This window comes from Asterias amurensis, chromosome 20 (assembly GCF_032118995.1).
Source record: "Asterias amurensis chromosome 20, ASM3211899v1".
NCBI classification, from domain to species: Eukaryota; Metazoa; Echinodermata; class Asteroidea; order Forcipulatida; family Asteriidae; genus Asterias; species Asterias amurensis.
In genome coordinates this window covers 9,919,036-9,938,647 of record NC_092667.1, presented here as the reverse complement: position 1 = coordinate 9,938,647, position 19,612 = coordinate 9,919,036, and the positions used below count along the sequence as shown (strand labels likewise).

General features: G+C 39.4%; 1 protein-coding gene across 1 annotated transcript in view; it reads left to right on the top strand.

Moving 5' to 3' along the window:
• The first annotated feature begins 379 nt into the window (after positions 1 to 379).
• LOC139952323 (acyl-protein thioesterase 1-like) overlaps positions 380 to 19,612 on the top strand; it is a 46,493-nt gene continuing 27,260 nt past the window's right edge. Inside the window, exons 1-3 of the mRNA XM_071951425.1 lie at positions 380 to 547; positions 2,691 to 2,915; positions 18,589 to 18,620. Of these exons, the coding sequence (XP_071807526.1) occupies positions 2,844 to 2,915; positions 18,589 to 18,620 (104 nt within the window). The 5' untranslated portion in view covers positions 380 to 547; positions 2,691 to 2,843. The remainder of the gene's footprint in view (positions 548 to 2,690; positions 2,916 to 18,588; positions 18,621 to 19,612) is intronic.

Genomic DNA, 19,612 nt, shown 5'->3' with positions numbered 1-19,612 from the left:
TTTTTTGCGAATTCCTCATGATTTCCATTTCCCTTGCACTGGAAAGTTTAAAAATTAATATTAAAAAACCCGAAACTAAATAGAAAGTGAATAGGCCCCTTCACATTGTCTGCTCAGTTTTCAGAGTTGGATTTCCGTATAAAGTATAGATTTGGGATCTTTTCAGTAACTCTAAAAAAAGAAAGAAAAAAAGGGTAAGAGTTTTCTTCCTCTCTATCCATGCATGGTGAATGCAAACGTTGACGGAAAGTAGTAGAGCAACGAGTAACGTTTCGAATCAAGACTAACATTCAGAAGTTATCAGTGACCGCCCTGTATTGCATGGACACTGGCAAAGTTGGACTGAGTTAGTGTTGTTGCATTCATGCTATATCTACAAACACGCGACGACTGCTGACTCGGCTGTGGCGCTTGTTTGGGGAGAGTAGAGGAGGAGGATTTTGCGGTCAGATCGACCGGCTGCATCTCATATTTGACCGTCGCATTTGGTGGACCGCCTACCCAGCTCTGGCAGGAGGTCATCTTGTGCGAAACTGTTCCTGCAATTGTACGTATTTTTCAAGCCCTCCGCTGCGTTTGTCACTATCATCAGTATCATTCAATCAGAAATAAAATGTTGATTATTGAATTTGTAATTGTTGTATTTATTTTTATGAATTGTATTTACTATTTGTAATGTTTCTTCTGAATCTGAACATGCTTAATTAAAACTTTAAATTTACGGCTAAATAAAGCATGGATTAATAATAATAATACTCGGTTCTTATGTAGTGCTTTATATCACAGGCCCAGGGGCGTTGAAGAAATGAGACCATAGATTCTTTTAAAAGGGAATAAAAGGGTAGCGACGAGTTCTTCATTCAACGTACGTTTAAAGCCGGCAGGGTCGGGGGCTGTGTGATTGCACGGCAACGACTCTGCAAGGTTTTAAATGGACGTTGAAGAACGAGTCACTACTCTTTTATTCCCATTCATAAATGCCCTTTCGTTAAAAAACGTCAACAAATTTAGAGACATTTTAACAATTGAAAATTTGAGGTTTGAAAACAAAAATTCCAAAACTTTGTAAAGAATCTGTTCGAGGCGCGTGGGTTGTGTGTACGCGCGCGCGCGCTTAGATCACGCGCTGCTAGCTATGATTTGCGCGTTCCGCGTGATAATCTTGCGCGCCCGATACGCGTAAGCCAGCTCAGTGTGCATTTAAATAGAGCTCCAGTGTGCATTAACAAAAGGTTTATGCACACCCATGTGATGCGCTCTCCACCAATAGGAGTAGAGAAATTGTCTGGGGTATTTATGAATATTTGAATAAAGCACCCTGTGTTGTGATTTATAAGGTGCTGTGGCTCAATATGCAGCCAATTACAACTTTATATAGATTTAGTAGAATAGAACTTGGAACTTGGATTTGGAATAGAAGTCAATTATGACATGTACCAATTCTACTTCCATGCATCTACATCTACATCATGTATGTGGGTTCTCATCAAAGCCTGTTCAGCATCTAGATGAGGTTCGATATCAGTCTGTACACTTGATGCGTTTGCAAAAAGTGTTCGGACTGGTACCCTGCTGTGCGCAGCTGTGCTGTTCCCTGATGCGTTGGCATGTTTTGCACACAAATCACGGATTGTCGCTCGCGGATTGCCGTCCTGTCATGCCTGGTGTGTCTGCTGCGAAACAAAAATAGAAGAAGAAGTGTTGCTCTGACATGACTGACTCATCATCACTGGCATGGCAAACCCTTTTTCTTTTTGGGGGAGTGCCCTCCACTTCAAGTTCCAAAGCACCAAATATACACTATAAGCCAGGGATCAATTTAAATCAGCTGCTGCCATATTCTACACTGCCAGTTAACATTTGGTGGCACACAGCATTTAGGATTGTTATACCTTGGTAACAATTTGTGAAGTTTGATTGGTCGAGAACGAATCATGTGACGCGCAACAAAAATGCATGTTACATGGCTCGACGGGCCGGGTAACATGAAAAGTGATGTACACCGGTGTACATCACCTTGATCGTTCCCGGCGTTGGTCGATTTCCAGCGCTGTGTACGAAACAACCGCGGGTTTGATGGAGTTGTTTCTTGTTCGTCTGCTTATTAAACAATGAATAGTCTGTCGTAATAATGTTTGAAGATGACAACAGAACTTCGAGAAGAGGAATAACAATTATACAGTAGGTATAACAAAACAATTGTTGCACGCTGTGACTGGGGTCCATGAGTTTTGTACACCCTCGGTGGCAAATGGCACCCTCGGCTTTGCCTCGGGTGCCATTTTCCCCCTCGAGTGTACAAAACGTCATGGACCCAGTCACAACGTGCAACAGTTGTGTACTGTATACACAGTCATGAAAGTTGATTTATGATTTAGAATTAAGTGGAGTTGAGTAGAGTACTTACTCCAGACTGTGGTAGGCCATACTATTTTATTTAGCATTCACAAATGATTTTATGACTTTTCATGACAAATCAACTCAAGGCAACAATTTGACAAATATCCCTTCAAAAATGTGTTTATTGTCAGAGTACATCTGGAAGCATGTCTAAGAACCGAGTGTCAACTTAATTTTCAAGGAACAAAGTCGTCTTTGGCCAAATGGCTAGCTGACCACTATTCGTTGAAACTTGTGCCAAAAGTGACTAAAACTAAAACCTTCATTTTTTATTTTCTGTTCGTTTCCAGCTGAGATCTTTGCCTGTTGATGCCCATCGTTAACATTCACTCAAACACACCACGTCTTCGCTGTCCAGTCGATGTGTGCTGGCCTTAGTGCTATTCACCATCTCACTCCTACTGTTGGCCCGCTGCTTCAGTAGCAGCAGCCATCGATTGTTTATGTGTGGGAATTCTGCATCCAGCATGGTGAATCCCGTTGTTATGCCGCCAAGGGGGCAACATACTGCATCTGTAAGTATTTACTTAGGGATGGGGGAAGGGGGGGGGGGGCTTGGAAAGAGGGTGGGATGATGAGAATGTGCCATAAAGGATTTACATCAAGTGTGTCATTTGATGCAAGTTTGGCAAGATATTTTGCAGTTTTTGACCTTTGGTTCCTGAGAACCTTTCTGGTAGAACATTGAGTTCCCATGTATGGGAACCTTGGGTTCCAGGATACAATAGGAACTTTGGCATCTTGTGTATACATGCATGGGAACTTTGGCTTCCTATTATGATTCTTGGGTTCCATCATGAGTACCTTGGGTTCTTTGTATTAGAACCTTGGGTCCCCATGTATGGGAATGAGTTCTATACATTTATGATAACCTTGGATTCTATTCCTATGAGAACCCTGGGTTCATGAGAAATTTTGGTTCTTTGTACGAGAACCTTAGGTTCCATGTATTTAAAACTTGGGTCCCCATATACGGGAATGAGTTCTATGTAAGAGAACCTTGGGTACTATAAGAATCTTTGGTTATGTATACCTACATATGAGAACCCCGTGGGTTTTTAAGTATGAGAACCTCAGGTTCCCTCGTTGAGAAACTTAGGTTCAATGTATGAGAATCTTGGGTTCCCTCGATGAGAACCTTGGGTTCCATGTATGAGAACCCATGTTTAAGAATCTTGGATTCCCTCGATGAGAACCTTGGGTTCTTAAGTATGAGAACCTAGGGTTCATGAGAAACTTTGGTTCTTTGTACGAGAACCTTATGTTCCATGTATTTAAAACTTGGGTCCCCATATATGGGAATGAGTTCTATGTAAGAGAACCTTTGGTACTATAAGAATCTTTGGTTATGTATACCTACATATGAGAAAATATACATACCTACATACCTACATACCTATACATGGAAAATTTTGGTTTCCATCATATGTTTGTACATTCAACTTAATAGGCTGTATACATGTTTACCATGCAGACTGCCACCAAGTACGATACATGCTACATGTAGGATTGGGTGTATTATGTTTTTACTAGTCTATGTGGAAATAAACACCTTGGCTTTGTGTACAGTCCGTGGACTTGGTCTCTCCTCTGATATTTGATGGCAAGAGCCAGTAGAGCAGGGAATTATTTGTATAACGAAAGTAATAGGGTTTTAATGCGTACTAACACTTAGGGATAAAATGATGAAGTATCTGGCCCTGCCCATAAGAAAATATGCATTGTCTGAAGTTCTTGGAAAGTGTGTTGACTGACTTCTTTTGGACTTGGTACACAAAGCTTTTAAAAAGTTCTGTTTATAGCAAATTAAATGAAATGCATTGAGAGGATTACTGTGTACATGTATGTAGCCTAATGTACAGTGTAAACGACATGCGACAGGAAAAACATATTCTAGGAATTGGCAAAAATAAGTCATCATAGTATAGAGGTCTGATTCTGGGCCAAGGATGAATGCTAGAATTAGCAAACGACTGCAAGGTATTGTTTGTTTTTTAGTTCAAAATATCACAATAAATAATCATAAAACAGACAAGAACAAAGAACAAACGGTGACAAGAGGAGGGCACCAGAAAAAAGCCTCAAGGCTTGTACAGAGCCTGGACCCTTTAAAATATGAATTAATTGGTTTTACTTTATAACAATAACAATGTTGATTGATGAAATAAAAGTACAGTGAAGAGTATAATGCATACAGCAAAAAATAGCACAAAACAATGTTAGTTTGTAATTTTAAAACTGTTTTTAATAATTTGTTTGCTATGCAGCCTTAAATCAGGACATATTGAGAGTTGATAACAAAAAGGAAAATTAACAGAACATAATTACTTAAAGAAATTACAAAACTACATAAATTGGAATGGATAATCATGGTACGCCTGTAGTTACAGGTGGTGTCATTTTAAACGATACTGGTTATAAGTAGGTTTTTCAAGTATTTTTTTAAGCTGTGCACAGTTCTAAATGAAGGTATTGGGGTGAGTTGAGGTGAGTTGATTGTATTGCAGGGCTGTATGCTTCGTTTTTGAAAGGGCAAGGACACCAAGGAATTTTCTTCTTGGTAAAGGGCACCCTATGATGAAATTAACAAATTTGTACTGGAGCATTTCAAGGGCACCAAGGCAATGACCAGGGGCCATGGAGGCAATCGCCTTCGTTGCCTACTTGAAGTATCAGGCCGGGTATTAGCGACAATGATCAGGTTTCATCTAAAGTACTGTATGCAAGTCAGTCAGTCCTGTTTCTATGGTTTCACAACCCAACACCGTTTTACAGGCTTTACAGATGGTGCATCTGTGTACACCTCGATCCAAGATAAATTTAAAACCTATGGTACCGGGCAAGTGTGAGGAATGGATTTTTAAATGGTTTCTAATGGTTGATCGGAAGGAGGGTTTTCTTAAAACACGACAGTTCCAAATGACTGTAAGGTACAGTATTAACGACAAAAGGTTTCATCTAAAAAGTCCGTCAGTCCTACATGTAATTATCTATAGATGGTTTCACAATCAAATACCGTTTTACAGTCTTACTGACATACTTCAAGTACCTGTGCATCTGTGTACACTTTGATCCAAGGTTAATTTAAAACCTATGGTACGGGGGCGAGTGTGAGGAATGGATTTCTGAATGGTTTCTAATGGTTGATCAGAAGGAGGGATTTCAGAACGAGGGGTTTCTAAAAACACGACAGTTCCAAATCCTTCATCATCCAATTACTGAAGTGAGGAATTTAGAAGGACTTGGGCTAGAAGATCCAAACAAGTACATTAATATATACAGACTGTTTACACTGTATCACAGGGTCACGGATTCTAATCTTTGCTCAAGTCCTAGACTTGCTGACAAGTCGTTAGGCGCTGCCTATTTGTTACAAACACTCTTTCTGCCGTTCATGCAACAGTCACAGTGCGATTGTGTATATTCATGCAACGGTCGTACATTGTAGGTAGCACGTGGCAGCTCTACTACTGACTCACACACATACTGGGATCGAGGATGTGTGTACCGTCCCCGTAGCTACACCGTGCTTAAAGGCAGTGGACACTATTGGTAATTGTCAAAGACTAGCAGTTGGTGTATCTCAACATGTGCATAAAATAACTAACCTGTGAAAACTTGAGCTCAATCGGTCATCGAATTTGCGAGATAATAATGAAAGAAAAAACACCCTTGTCACTCGAAGTTGTGTGCGTTTAGATGGTTGATTTCGAGACCTCAAGTTCTAAATCTGAGGTCTCGAAATCAAATTCGTGGAAAATTAGTTCTTTCTTTAAAACTATAGCACTTCAGAGGGAGCCGTTTCTCACAATGTTTTATACCATCAACCTCTCCCCATTACTCGTGACCAAGTGAGGTTTTATACTAATAGTTATTTTGAGTAATTACCAATAGTGTCCACTGCCTTTAACAATTACCGACTTGATTTCAAGACTATTCAAGTCCAAACACTTTAGTGTGGAATGACAAACATACATTCATAAATACCTCAGACAGTTTCGCTATTCCTATTAGTGGAGAGCCCGTCACGTGGATGTGTATAAACCTTTGTTTATGACCGGTAAAAGTGTTAATTCATGGGCGTGACACGCGACCTTGCACCTGTTCTTATAAGACAGTTTCTTCATTCCTATTGGTCGAGAGCAACGGCTGAAACAGTTGTGCCACATCACGCGATACGCGCGACGCGCACAGCATTCCCTTATAAAGAGTTGTTTACCCGAGGGCGGCGGAGGGCTATACCATTTCATAGCTGGAGGGGTGTTGTGTTTTTGTAATTTATGCAAATTATGCATATTTCCCCAACTTTTTTCTACTTTTTGGATGTGTTGTTTTAGAGAGTTTCAGGAGACACTTGCAAAAAAAAAAATCATTTTTGTTGCAATTTTGTCTAGGTCAAACCATAGAATGACTAGACTAATATCCCCAGGTTTCACTATACAGGTTACAAATCAGGGCTAAATAGGAGAGGCCCTTACTGTACTAATAATATTATTCCGTAAATAAAATGTTAGATTAAAAACGTTCCTCACAGCACAAAGGCTGAATTACAACAATTTTACATTGAAGGGAAGGTACACGTTTGGTAATTACTCAAAACAAATATTAACTTAAAAAATGACTTGATAACTAGCATTGGAGAGCTGTTGATAGTATAAAACATTGTGGAAAACGACTCTCTCTAAAGTAACGTAGTTTTTGAGAAAGAGGTAATTTCTCACTAAAATATTAAAAGACTTCTAGTTAGAAGTCTTTTATTCTGATATGAAAGCACACAAATTTGTCCGGTGTTTTTTTTTTTCATCAATTCTCGCAACTTCGATGACCGATTGAGCCCAAATTTTCACAGGCTTGTTATTTTATGCTTAAATGATGGGATACACCAGGTGAGAACACTGGTCTTTGACAATTAACAAACGTGTACAGTGCCTTTAACAAAAAAAAACCAAATTAAATAGGAGGCTGAGGTAGAACACTATTAATTGAGCCACAATTTTAAATTTCAAATATTGCATATTATTTCATTATGATTTCAGACAATATTTGGGCTACATGTACGTAGTTTTATCGTTTTAATAATGAAATCGTACCATGTGTACATGTGATACTTAATAAGTTAAATGATCGCAGTGCAATGCAGTCTTTTTTTAGACGCAACAGAAGAAATAAATTATGAAATGCTAAAGTGTGAGCACCTTTTTACAAATTACATTATCAGCAATGTCCCTCTGGCATCCTGCGTTTAAACGATGTTTAGATTATATCATAATGAGTAGAGATCAATATTTCAAGTGGTTGGGTTCGGAGTGAATGAAGAATGCTGACTGAAAGTATATTCAGGGCTTGCATTTGGGGAGGAAAAATCCACAATACCCAAGGGCTTGAACATGTAGCTCAGAATATTTACTGCAGACAAGAACAGGGCTTGATTTTAAACACTGGATGGCAGGCCCCAGACCAGTGATTTTAGCCTCGGGGGGGGGGGGGGGAGTTAACTCTGGACTGGACAAGTGTAGTGGTCTTGTGTTTTCGATGACTGAAAATACCTCGCTCTGTAATGAAAAAGACAAGAAAAGAAAATGATGTTCAATATTGATTTTGAGTTTTTATAATCTTTCAATTAGGTTGGGATTAGTTTAAAGCTGAATAACGCATTTAAAACATGATCATAGCTTTTTTAAATATAAATAGTTTACACAACAATGTACATGTAAATATAAACTGTGTAGAAAGTTCTCCCCCATTACGTTAGCTTACACTTGAGTACATTACAATATTCTGGTTTGTAAATTAAATCGCTGGTACAGTAAATACTGTGAAATACAAGACCATGGGGTCGATTTCACAAAGCAATGAAATCCATCGTCAGACAAAATTATCAGTATCACCATATAGTGATTTTGTATTGTGACACCACACTTTACTAAGCAACTATGTTTGGTTTACAGTTACTATCAATCTTAGCTCGGATGGTCGTTGTGAAATCAGCCCCTGGGGTCTTGTTGAATTCTGAATTCAGTTTGAGGATTGTTTGCCTTTAAAGACACTATACACTATTGGTAGTTGTCAAAGACTAGCCTTCACAGTTGGTGTATCTCAACATGCATAAATAACAAACCTGTGAAAATTTGAGCTCAATCGGTCGTCGAAGTTGCGAGATAATAATGAAAGAAAAAACCTCCCTTGTCTCACGAAGTTGTGTGCTTTCAGATGCTTGATTTCGAGACCTCAAATTCTAAATCTGAGGTCTCGAAATCAAGTTTGTGGAAAATTTCTTCGTTCTTGAAAACTACATTACTTCAGAGGGAGCCGTTTCTCATAATGTTTTATACTGCAGCCCCCCATCACTCGATACCAAGTAAGGTTTTATTCTAACAATTATTTTGAGTAATTACCAATAGTGTACACTGCCTGTAAACTGTCTTGAAACGTACATGTATTGACCTTTTCATCGACATCAATGAACCAACTATTCATGTAGAGTAGATCAACCACTTACTCAATAAATCAATCAATCAACCAATAATCAAACCAATCGATCAATTAATCAAGCAATCAATTAACAAAGTAACTTTCAATTAATAGAAACTAATCAATCAATCAAACAATGAATCATCTCTTGGAAAGAAAAAGACCAAAACCTTGACAATTACAACTTCGGTCTGTAGAATTGCAAGGTCTGGAACTGAACAAAACAAACACACAAATAAATAAAAGAAGTCTGCAACATTATTTATTTTAAGACAGTGTGTGTTCAGCAAGATGTGAGTTCAAACACTAGAAAACAACAATCAGCCTTTAATATACAGCAACAAATAAATAAGTTAAAGGAACACGTTGCCTTGGATCGGACAAGTTGGTCTATAAAAAAGCGTTTGAAACCGTTTATTATGAAATGTATATGGTTGGAAAGATGTTTTAATAATAGAATATAATGATCCACACAAGTATCACTCAAAATTGCACGGTTTTTATTTTACGTCGCGAATTAACACGGTCGGCCATTTATGGGAGTCAACTTTTTTACTCCCATAAATGGCCGACCGTGTTAGTCAACGAGGTAAAACGAAAACCACGCAATTTTGATGCATATTTGTGTAGATCATTGTATTCTACTTTTAAAACATCTTTCTAACCATATCAATTTTATAACAAACGGTTACAAACGCTTTTCAAAGACCAACTCGACCGATCCAAGGCAACGTGTTCCTTTAACAAGTAGCAGCCGAAATCATAAACCTAATTTGTGAAAATTTATTTGTAGATAACCTCATGTTTTGGATTGCATTGTGCGGTTACCGTGTATGCCAATTCATTCAGCTTTGATTGTACACTGCCATTTAAAGCACAAACATCTGTACTCCACATTTCACTGTCTATCCCAACTAATATTAGCTGTGATTTCATCCATTGTATCGTGCCTTGCCATGCCATCACGTTTTATAGTAGGCGATAGCGTACGCTCTATAAAGAGAAGCAATACGTACACCATGTACATGTACATTGCACTGTACAAGCTTCTAAGGCTAGATCCGACTGGAACAAGAAATCAAGCATCAAAATCAAGCATCGAGACCTCAGATTTAGGATTTGAGGTTACGAAATAAAGCATCTGAATGCACACAACTTCATGTGACAAGGGTGTTTTTTCTTTCATAGTTATCTCGCAACTCCGACGATAAATCAAGCCCAAATTTTCACAGGTTTGTTATTTTGTGCATATGTTGAGATGTACACAAAGTGAGAAGACTGGTCTTTGACAATTACCAAAGGTGTCCAGTGTCTTTAACTGTTTATCCCAATGTATTAGCTGTGATTTCATCCATTGTATCGTGCCTTGCCATGCCATCACGTTTTATAGTCATGCGATACTGCACGCACTATAGAGAGAACCGTTACACCATGCGTACACTGCACTGTACGTGCTCCTAAGGCTAGATCCGACTGGAACAATTACCTTGGAGCTGGTTTCAGCGTCTTTAGAACACGCTCACTCCATCACGCCACTTTAACAATGCCCATCAGATTGTGTTTCTAGGGCATTTAAGACGCTCCTTGGGACTTTTCAAGACAGCTTTCTAGAGATCATCCCATTGTTTACTGAGGAAACTACAAGGGTCTCTGAAAGGCTTGACCCAGTTTGTAATTGCCATGAATTGGGGCAGCGTTTGATCTGGCATTCGGATCCCGGTTTTCAGGAAATTGTGATTTTAACAATGTGGCGTATTTAACTGCGATTCTGGTTTACACAGGTTCAGGTTTATTTTCCATAGAAGGTACATGAAGTATCAATACATGTGTACATGGGAAAGCTTTAACAAAAAGTAAATGTAGAGGGGGGAGGTTAGATAAGAAGCCAAAGTTTGACGAGGTCTGCTCTCTTCACAAAGAATACAGAATATTTTCAAATTAGAATTAAAAGCAAAAATCACTGTACACTAAACTCTGTTCAATTATTTTTAAAAGGGTTTGGGTACTTTTTGTACAAAAACACAGCGTCCATAGATTTACACTTTACACGGTTTTAAGATGATAGATATAGTCAGATTTCCTTAAAATATTACTTGCTGGAATGCTGTAGTGTTTGAGAAATGAGCGAAACAATGTCACAAAAATAGTTTTTGTCTTGGAAGACGAAAAATCTTTTTGCACGTACAAGGTGTAAACACCAGTACTGGTAAATAGGCTGTACCTGTGCTAAAATAATTTGCGTTTCATGAGATCTCTCCCTTTAGCCCAAAGTGATCTTTTTGCCCTTGTAGCCCTGACCAACAGTCTGGCTCGTGTTGCCAAGGTTATTTTTTCATTTTCCATTTACCACTAAAGGCCTGGTCACACAGGCCTCGATAAAGAATACGAGAACATTAAAGATGCATGCTTTCGATTGGTGGAATAGGCATGCGCGTATTCCGTGTGGAAAAATTCATTCGATAGATTGCAAAAAAAGTTCAGGAAAAGAAATGTACCGCTTCAAAGCGAACAAACTGGTACAAATTTTTGTCTTCTTTTCTGTCGTCAGGAAAAAGTTAAAATAAAATTGGAGTGATTTCATACATTTTGATTACTTTATAAATTATATCTCTAAAACCAACAAAATCCCACAAACTATGTAATCATTTTAGTTTTTTGCATTTACATGTAAAACATCTAGATCCTTCTGGTTGGTAAGTTGTTTGCAACAGCTACATGTATCTCTATTTTCTCATTCGCTATTGATTAACAATTCTCAGCCCATCAAATCGTGAAAATCGTTCATCCATTAACTCTGAGAATCGTTAGAGCGTAAACCATAATTTTTGGATTCATATGGTCAATGCAGCTTGAGTATATTACTGAGGAACTGCTCGTAGTAAACCAGGCCACATGTACAGTGTATGCACCCTGTCCATTATAAACCATAATTTTTGGATTCATATGGTCAATGCAGCTTGAGTATATTACCGTGGAACTGCTCGTAGTAACTAGGGCCCAATTTCATGGCTCTGCTTACCGCCAAATTATGCGCTTCAATCACGATTCCCTGCTTACGTACATGTACGTGCAAGCGCCAAACTTCTGCACTAGCCTTGTAAGCGTAGAATGCCTAGTAACACGGAGTACGCATGCGAAGAAGCCAAAAATCGCTGCTAACCTGTGAAATACGCTTGACGTAAGCACGGAATTCCCTGCTTCTATAAGCGCCGATTCTGTGCTTACAGTAAGCAGAGCCATGAAATTGGGCCCTGCCGTCGATTTCACAAAGAGTTAGGATTGTCTTATCTCGAGTTAGGACGAGTGACTCGTCCTAACTTAGGATTAATCTTAAGGTCTGCGTGCTACAGTGCATGGTTGGGACTCGTCCCAAGTCCTAAGATTAATCTTAAGTTAGGAAGAGTTTTGTGAAATCGACGGCTGGCCACATGTGTTAAATGTACAGGGTATGCTCGCTATTGCTCTGATGTGAACAATCCATTGCCTGCTCCATGGGGAGTTATATTAGCAGGCCATTGCATATGATCAACAGGATTTTGGTAAGACGATTTGGTTTCAAAGTAGGTAATTCCTCGCAGACCTCGGGGGTTATCTCTCTGGTTGCCGTGTGGTCCAGCGCCAGAAAGCGGCATTGGTGTTTGATCAGCTTGATAAAATAGATTCCATATTGGATTAAAAATTAAAGGGATGTGCGCATTGACAGCGATGATTTTACTCTTTTTTTTCTTCTAATCGTGTTAGCAGAAAGTTATTTTTGCAAACCGGTTTAGTGGTGATGAATTGCATGTTTGAGAAATTTATGAGGTCTTCTTTTAGATTATTATTAATACTATATTATCAAAGTCTTATATAGCGCCTGTACCTACAAAACAAGGTACTCAAGGTGCTGAGTATACAAACTTTCAGAAAGATAGGTTATTGCACTGATGAATTCTGAGACCCAATTATGTAGCACCTTAAAACGGTTTACAAGGTGCTACCAAACAAGGTACTCAAGGCGCTGAGTATATATACAAACTTTCTGAAAGATATGTTTTTGCAGTGATAAATTTTGAGACCGAATTATGTAGCACCTTATAAGGGTTAACAAGGTGCTACGGCGCATACAGCAGCCACAGCCAGGAACACCGGGGCGATCCCCTTTTCTTTTCGAAAAGTGTACTGGGTTCTTTTATATGCGTTACACAACACATGGGACCAACGGCTTTACGTCCCATCCGAAGGGCGAAGCAATGATTAAGTGTCTTGCTTAAGGACACAAGTGTCACGGCTGGGGATTCGAACCCACACTATGCTGATCAGAAACACCAGAGTTTGAATTCGGTGCTCTTAACCGCTCGGCCACTTCCACTTTTAGATTTAAACTTGACTTGAGACTGTGACGTTGTGTACACTGTGTATTCAAGAGTCCCAAATGAAATTTTGCTATTTAGTTTTACCCTTATACACCGATGTGTTTAAAGCACCTTTATAACTCAATATTTTCCCGAGTCCTGTCATGCCTGTGAAAAAAAAATCCATACGCATAGTAGGCCTACTGCAGCCGATATCACGAAACTTTGCGCAACTGCATAAATCCACTTGCGCAACGTTAATGGCGCAACTTACGCCATAAACGTTGCGCAAGTGGACTTACGCAGTTTTGTGAAACCGGCTGCATGAGTGGGATTCAAACCCATTACCTTTGTATTTCAGAACAGATGCCAATTACCACATGCCCGTTGAAGATTGCCCGCTACACTGTATAATAATTTTTGCCATTTAGTTTTACCCTTACACCAATGTGAGCAAAGCATCTTTAGAACTCAATATTTTCCTGAGTCCTGTCATATGAACGCCTGTGAAAAAAATCCATTACGCATTATAGGCCAACTGGAGTGGGATTCAAACCCACAACCTTTGCTATTCCAGAACAGATGCCAATTACCACATGCCTGTTCGAGATTGCCCGCTACACTGTATAATAATTTTTGCCATTTAGTTTTACCCTTACACCGATGTGAGCAAAGCATCTTTAGAACTAAATATTTTCCTGAGTCCTGTCATATGAATGCCTGTGAAAAAATCCATTACGCATTATAGGCCTACTGGAGTGAGATTCAAACCCACAACCTTTGCTATTCCAGAACAGATGCCAATTACCACGTGCCCATTCAAGATTGCCCACTACACTGTAGCTATAGAGGCAGTTTGAATCCTTTTTAACAGTGTTTTAGCAACTAAATAGATATTTAAGTTTGCATCAGGGATACTGATTTTACCCTTGCACTGTTGCGTATAAAGTGAACATGTACTAGCGCTTGAATTTGGGGAAGTATTACCCATGGCCCCCAAGCGTTCGGCACTAATTTTACATGTACCTCAGTACTCGGCACTTACTCTCTACAGATTACATGCATTACTTGGTGGCGTAAAACAATGAATTGTTTCGTAAGTTTTGGTTACAGATGAAAGAACCGTACAGCTACTTTGACTGAGCTGTTTTGCTCAAACCGCACACTTGGAAAATTTCTTAAACTTTGGCTGTAATTGTTTTCCCATTACTTGACTGCAGGTTCCCTTTAGCCGGATCAATCCATCATTTTTTACTTCCATTTTCATTTAGTTGGCATGAAAACCTGATGTAAAACAAATCAAATGTCCATTTGCAGTTTATTGGAGGAAGTGATTGGGGGGGGGGGGGGCACACAGTGTTTCTGACATATCATACAAACCTTTTTCATTTCAATAATAGCCTCCGGATTCAAATTAACACTTTATCGTCTGCTTGTTGATTGGTTGAACCATCACAAAGGAACGTTCTCGTGTACGAGTGCATTGAACGCTTTCCTGTTTCAGTGGTATTGGCGCTGAATGTGTAGGTAATTAAATTAGGCTGCCGTAACTTGTACATGTAACCCGTCCATTAAGCTCTAAAAGGAAAGGTGACATGGAAGTCAACAAATTAGATAATACCATGGCAACGGGAGTGATGCCAAGAGTGCTCGGTGACAGCACAATATTACGATGTTGTGCTTTGTTGGTTTGCGCTGCCCTGCGGTCCCATGACATAACTGCTCCCACTCAAGATCCAGCGCACTTGACAGCGTGCTATTAAAGAGTATTATGTTTTTGCGGGTTGCGGGAAAAGTACAAAATGTACTTTAAAATGTCACCTGACTCTTAGTCCTCAACCTCGCCATAAAACGACGTTATGTACAAACGGCCTATGAAATGTATGTAGAATGCATGGATCAATATGTTAAAGAGAAGGTACTCGTTTGGTAATTACTCAAATCAATAATTAACTCAAAAACTGACTTGGTAACAAGCAATAGAGAGCTGTTGTTAGTATAAAACATTGTGGGAAACGACTCCCCCTGAAGTAAGGTAGTTTTTGAGAAAGAGGTAATTTCTCGCTAAAATAATAAAAGACTTTAGGGCCCTATTATAGACAAAAGTGTCCAATGACTTTAAAGAGTTTTTTTCCGGTAAAAGTACATACTTGTACTCTTATCATCTAACACTCCATTCTATGTTCATTATGTACAAATGACCTGTGGAATATATACATGAAAAACGCATCGATATGTAAATTGAAAAATGTCAGATATTGACTGATTGATTGATTGATTGAGTGATTGATTGATTGATTGATTGATTGATTGATTGATTGATTGATTGATTGTATTCGGATAAAAATACACCAAAAACACGCAAAAAATACATACTACACAACGACAGGAGGAAAGACAATGAAATAAGATAAACCAAAATGGAACACAAGAAATACTGTACAAAATTATCCAAGGATAACCCAAAAGCCAATAACCATACTTATTTCTATTGGGTTCTACGGTATTTTCGACTTGAAAATGAACATTGACATTTATTGAAAGTTCAAAGCTTAGCCCTTTTGTCACCTGATAAGACCCTCTTGGGCCCTGTCTTCTCGGGTAACGGACCTCTGCTGTCTCTTTTATTGTGTTTGTCGCCCCCTGGCAGTGCCCTTACCCGTGAGTCAAAAGTGTGTTCTATTTGCACAATCCCCATTGCAATAAAGAACTCGGAAAAGCACTGAGTGTACAATGCAAACTCATATCGGTGTAAGGGTAAAAACCAAAGTTAACATTCTTTATCCCTGATGCAAATTTAACATTCTTGTGCTTGTTGCGGTAACCGCTGCTAAAATATATGATTCGAGCTGCCTCTAGCTACCAATCTCGGTGGTCTAGTTGGTAAGACACTGCTCTAGAATTGCAAAGGTCACGGGTTTGAACCTTCAAATCCCACCCGAGTAATATGCGTTTGATTTTTTTCACAGAAACTTGGGGAAAGCACTGATTACACAGTGCTAACCCACATCGGTGTAAGAGTAAAACCAATTTTAATATTCTTCATCTCGGATGCAAATTTAACATTGTTAAGTTGTTGCAAGTTACCCTCTACTAAAAACATAGGATTCAAACTGCCTCTACTAGCTACAGAGTCTGTCTTTATCCTGAAGACAGTCAAACCAGTCAACGGAGGGATTGCCAAATGGTGCAAATGACATCATTGATAAACATCCTTACATTTAAGATAAGTAGGTGAGGAAGCTGCATATAACCTATATCACAGGCGTACAGTCAATGACTGCAGCCTACATCTATAAGATGCATTTGAAGTCATGCTCGTCCCCCGTCAATTCTGAGAAGTCTTTTTCTTGCACAAGCTGTCATTCCCAACAACCGTCGTCAAGGACTTTGATCCGTCGCTGCAGTGCATCCTTTACTCCCTGCAGGAATTCCCTTCCTCGTGCTATTAGAAGGGCCTGCAGGACTTTGACAGGAGATTCAACCTAGTCGATGTAAACACTCGGAAATAGGCTTCCCTGATGTCACCTAAGAGAACTCTAAAGGAGGGGCTCAGTGTCTTAAACAGCTACTTCAGCGAAACTTGTTTGGCTTGAATGCTATTTAAACTAATTTTTGTTGCTGCGGGGGGGGGGGGGGGGGGGGCATGGGAAAGATTGCAATTTCAAACTTTTCTGTCAGCAAGGCCTCTCGTCCTTGTGTGTATACTCTCTGCTTTCAAAAGACCTGTTTCCTTCAATACGTCTGTCAAACATGTCAGTGTGTTTATTGTGAACTAGATGTAAGGATTGAACGTCCCTTTTGAAAGAAAAGGGAAAAAAAACAATTTAACGCACACCTTTTTCTAAACTCGGATCTATGGTCAGAGTAGTCCCCGGTCAATTCGATATGTGATATTCCCATGATATAGGACCTATGCCTGTCGAATAACATCAGTTGAGATGTCACTTGCGTAGGACCCTGGGACACCAGCAATCCAATAGCCGTGAGCTTCAATTAGAATCAGGCGCCTTCACCAATGACCAAGTTGGCGAGAGAAGAAAAAAAAAAAAACGGATTTATCAGCAAGATATCAAGTGAATATCATCTACCATGTAGGGATGTGCACAATCAAATTACCGCGGCAGTGTTGGGATAAACTTACTGCTCCCCGGTAGCCCTGGAAACAGTCTGTTTACGTATAGTCGGGTGGATGACATGGATTTGACGTATTAAGGTTGGGCAATATAAAACGGATTTTGTGATATTTTGATATTAAAAATTGTCATCTACGATTCTATAATAACTTCTATCGCTGGTCTGCTTCTGCGAGTGTGTTGTTCTGGTTCATGCATTATTTTTTTACTGACTAGAAACATTTAAAGGCAGGTTTTTTTAATTATGTGACCAATTTATGAAGCACCTTATAACGGTTTACAAGTTGCTGCGGCACATTCAGCAGCCATAGCAAGAAGAACTAGGGCAAACCCTTTCTCTTGAGCGATGAGTAACTGGGTTCTTTTACATAAAATTGCCATAGCATAGGAATGTCTTTCATGTCTTTATGTCCCATCCGAAGGATGAACATATATAGTGGGTGTGTTTGTTTAGCTTCCCTGGGTCGACCCCGGTCTACCCCGTTCGAATAGCTTTGACGGGCTGACCTGGGTCAGCACCCAGTGCCCTGCTTGTGGCGTGGGTCACTTGGGGGTGACCTGAGGTGCATGCCGTCACCACGAGAGGGCGAGTGTGATTGTTCGATTAGCTCTTGTCATGGGCTCACCCGAGTGAGCACCGCAGGGTACACCCAGGGAAGCTTAACGGACACACCCTCCCTACGTCGTGTTTTAGGACACAAGTGTTGGTACCAGGACTCTAACCCTCACACCATACATGACTGAGCTTGAGTCCAGGAGTTGATTTCACAGTTGAGTTAAAGACTCTTATCTCGAGTTACATGTAGGACGAGTTACCCGTTCTAACTTAGGACTAGCCTTAAGTTTTGAATTTTTCCTAGGACAAGTCTTACGTTAGGACTAGTCCTAACTTTTTGTGAAATCGACCCCTGTGCGCTTGACCGACTGGCCATGAGATGCCATGTTTTTTTTACTTTGTGTAGTGCCTTTATTTTTAGAAGTGGTAACCAAACGTCTACCTTCCTTCCCTTTACCCCTGACTGCGTCTTTCTACATACACCCACCATGTATGGTTGTACTTGAAAAAAAAAATCAACAGGATTCAAATTTTATTTCAAATTTTTTTTTTTCAAGTTCCTTTCTTGGATTCCGGTTTCCCCCCTGGAAATATGATCCTGATGAGTGGTCGTCAAGAATAACATAAATTCTACTTGACTAAAACTAACTCTGCATTTTCTTTGTTTTGTTCTCTCCCTCTCCTGTTACAGCTCATATTTCTACATGGGCTTGGGGATACTGGGTAAGTACAGTTTTACATGATGTTTTTTTTTTTTTTTACCATATCCTGCATTGCAAAGGGTAAGTGCGTCTTCAACAGGCTTTTAACTCTGCCAAATCTTCCCTTGTTAAAGCCATTATACACTTTCGGTAAACAGTATTGTCCAAGTCCCACACTTCGTGTATCACAACTTGTATATAAAATAACAATCCTGTGGAAATTTAGGCTCAATCGGACATCGGAGCCGGGAGAAAATAACGGGAAAACCCACTCCTGTTTTCGCGCGTTTTGCCGTGTCATGACATGTGTTTATAACAAATCCGTAATTCTCGTTAACGAGAATTTATATTGTTTTACCGTTTTCTCAAAAAGTAAAGCATTTCATGGACTAATATTTCAAGAGAAGTCTTTCACCATTACCTTCTGTAAACCCTGTAAATTATTTGTAAATCTGTGAACTTTTTTTTTTTTCCTGTACCGAAAGGGTCCAATGGCTTTAAAGGAACACGTTGCCTTGGATCGGTCGAGTTGGTCTTTGAAAAGCGTTTATAACTTTTCTTTAATGCACATGTTGTTGGAAAGATGTTTGAAAAGTAGAATACAATGATCCACACAAATGTGCCTCGAAATTGCGTGGTTTTTGCTTTTACCTCGTCAACTAACACGGTCAGCCATTTATGGGAGTCAAATTTTTCCCATAAATGGCCAAAAGTGTTAGTTAGCAAAGCAGAAAGGAAAACCACTCAATTTCGAGGCAAATTTGTGTGGATCATTGTATTCTACTTTTAAAACATCTTTCCAACCATATGCATTTTATAACAAACGGTTTCAAACGCTTTGTATATATAGCAACTCATCCGATCCAAGGCAATGTGTTCCTTTAAAAAAAAAAAACAGTCTTGTGGGGTCTTTCAGAAAATGATTATCTTTTTCTATTCTTATTATATTTACTTTGCCACCTATTCTTGGGCCTGAAATGGGGTTACCCCATCACAGTCTGTATGCAAGGGTAT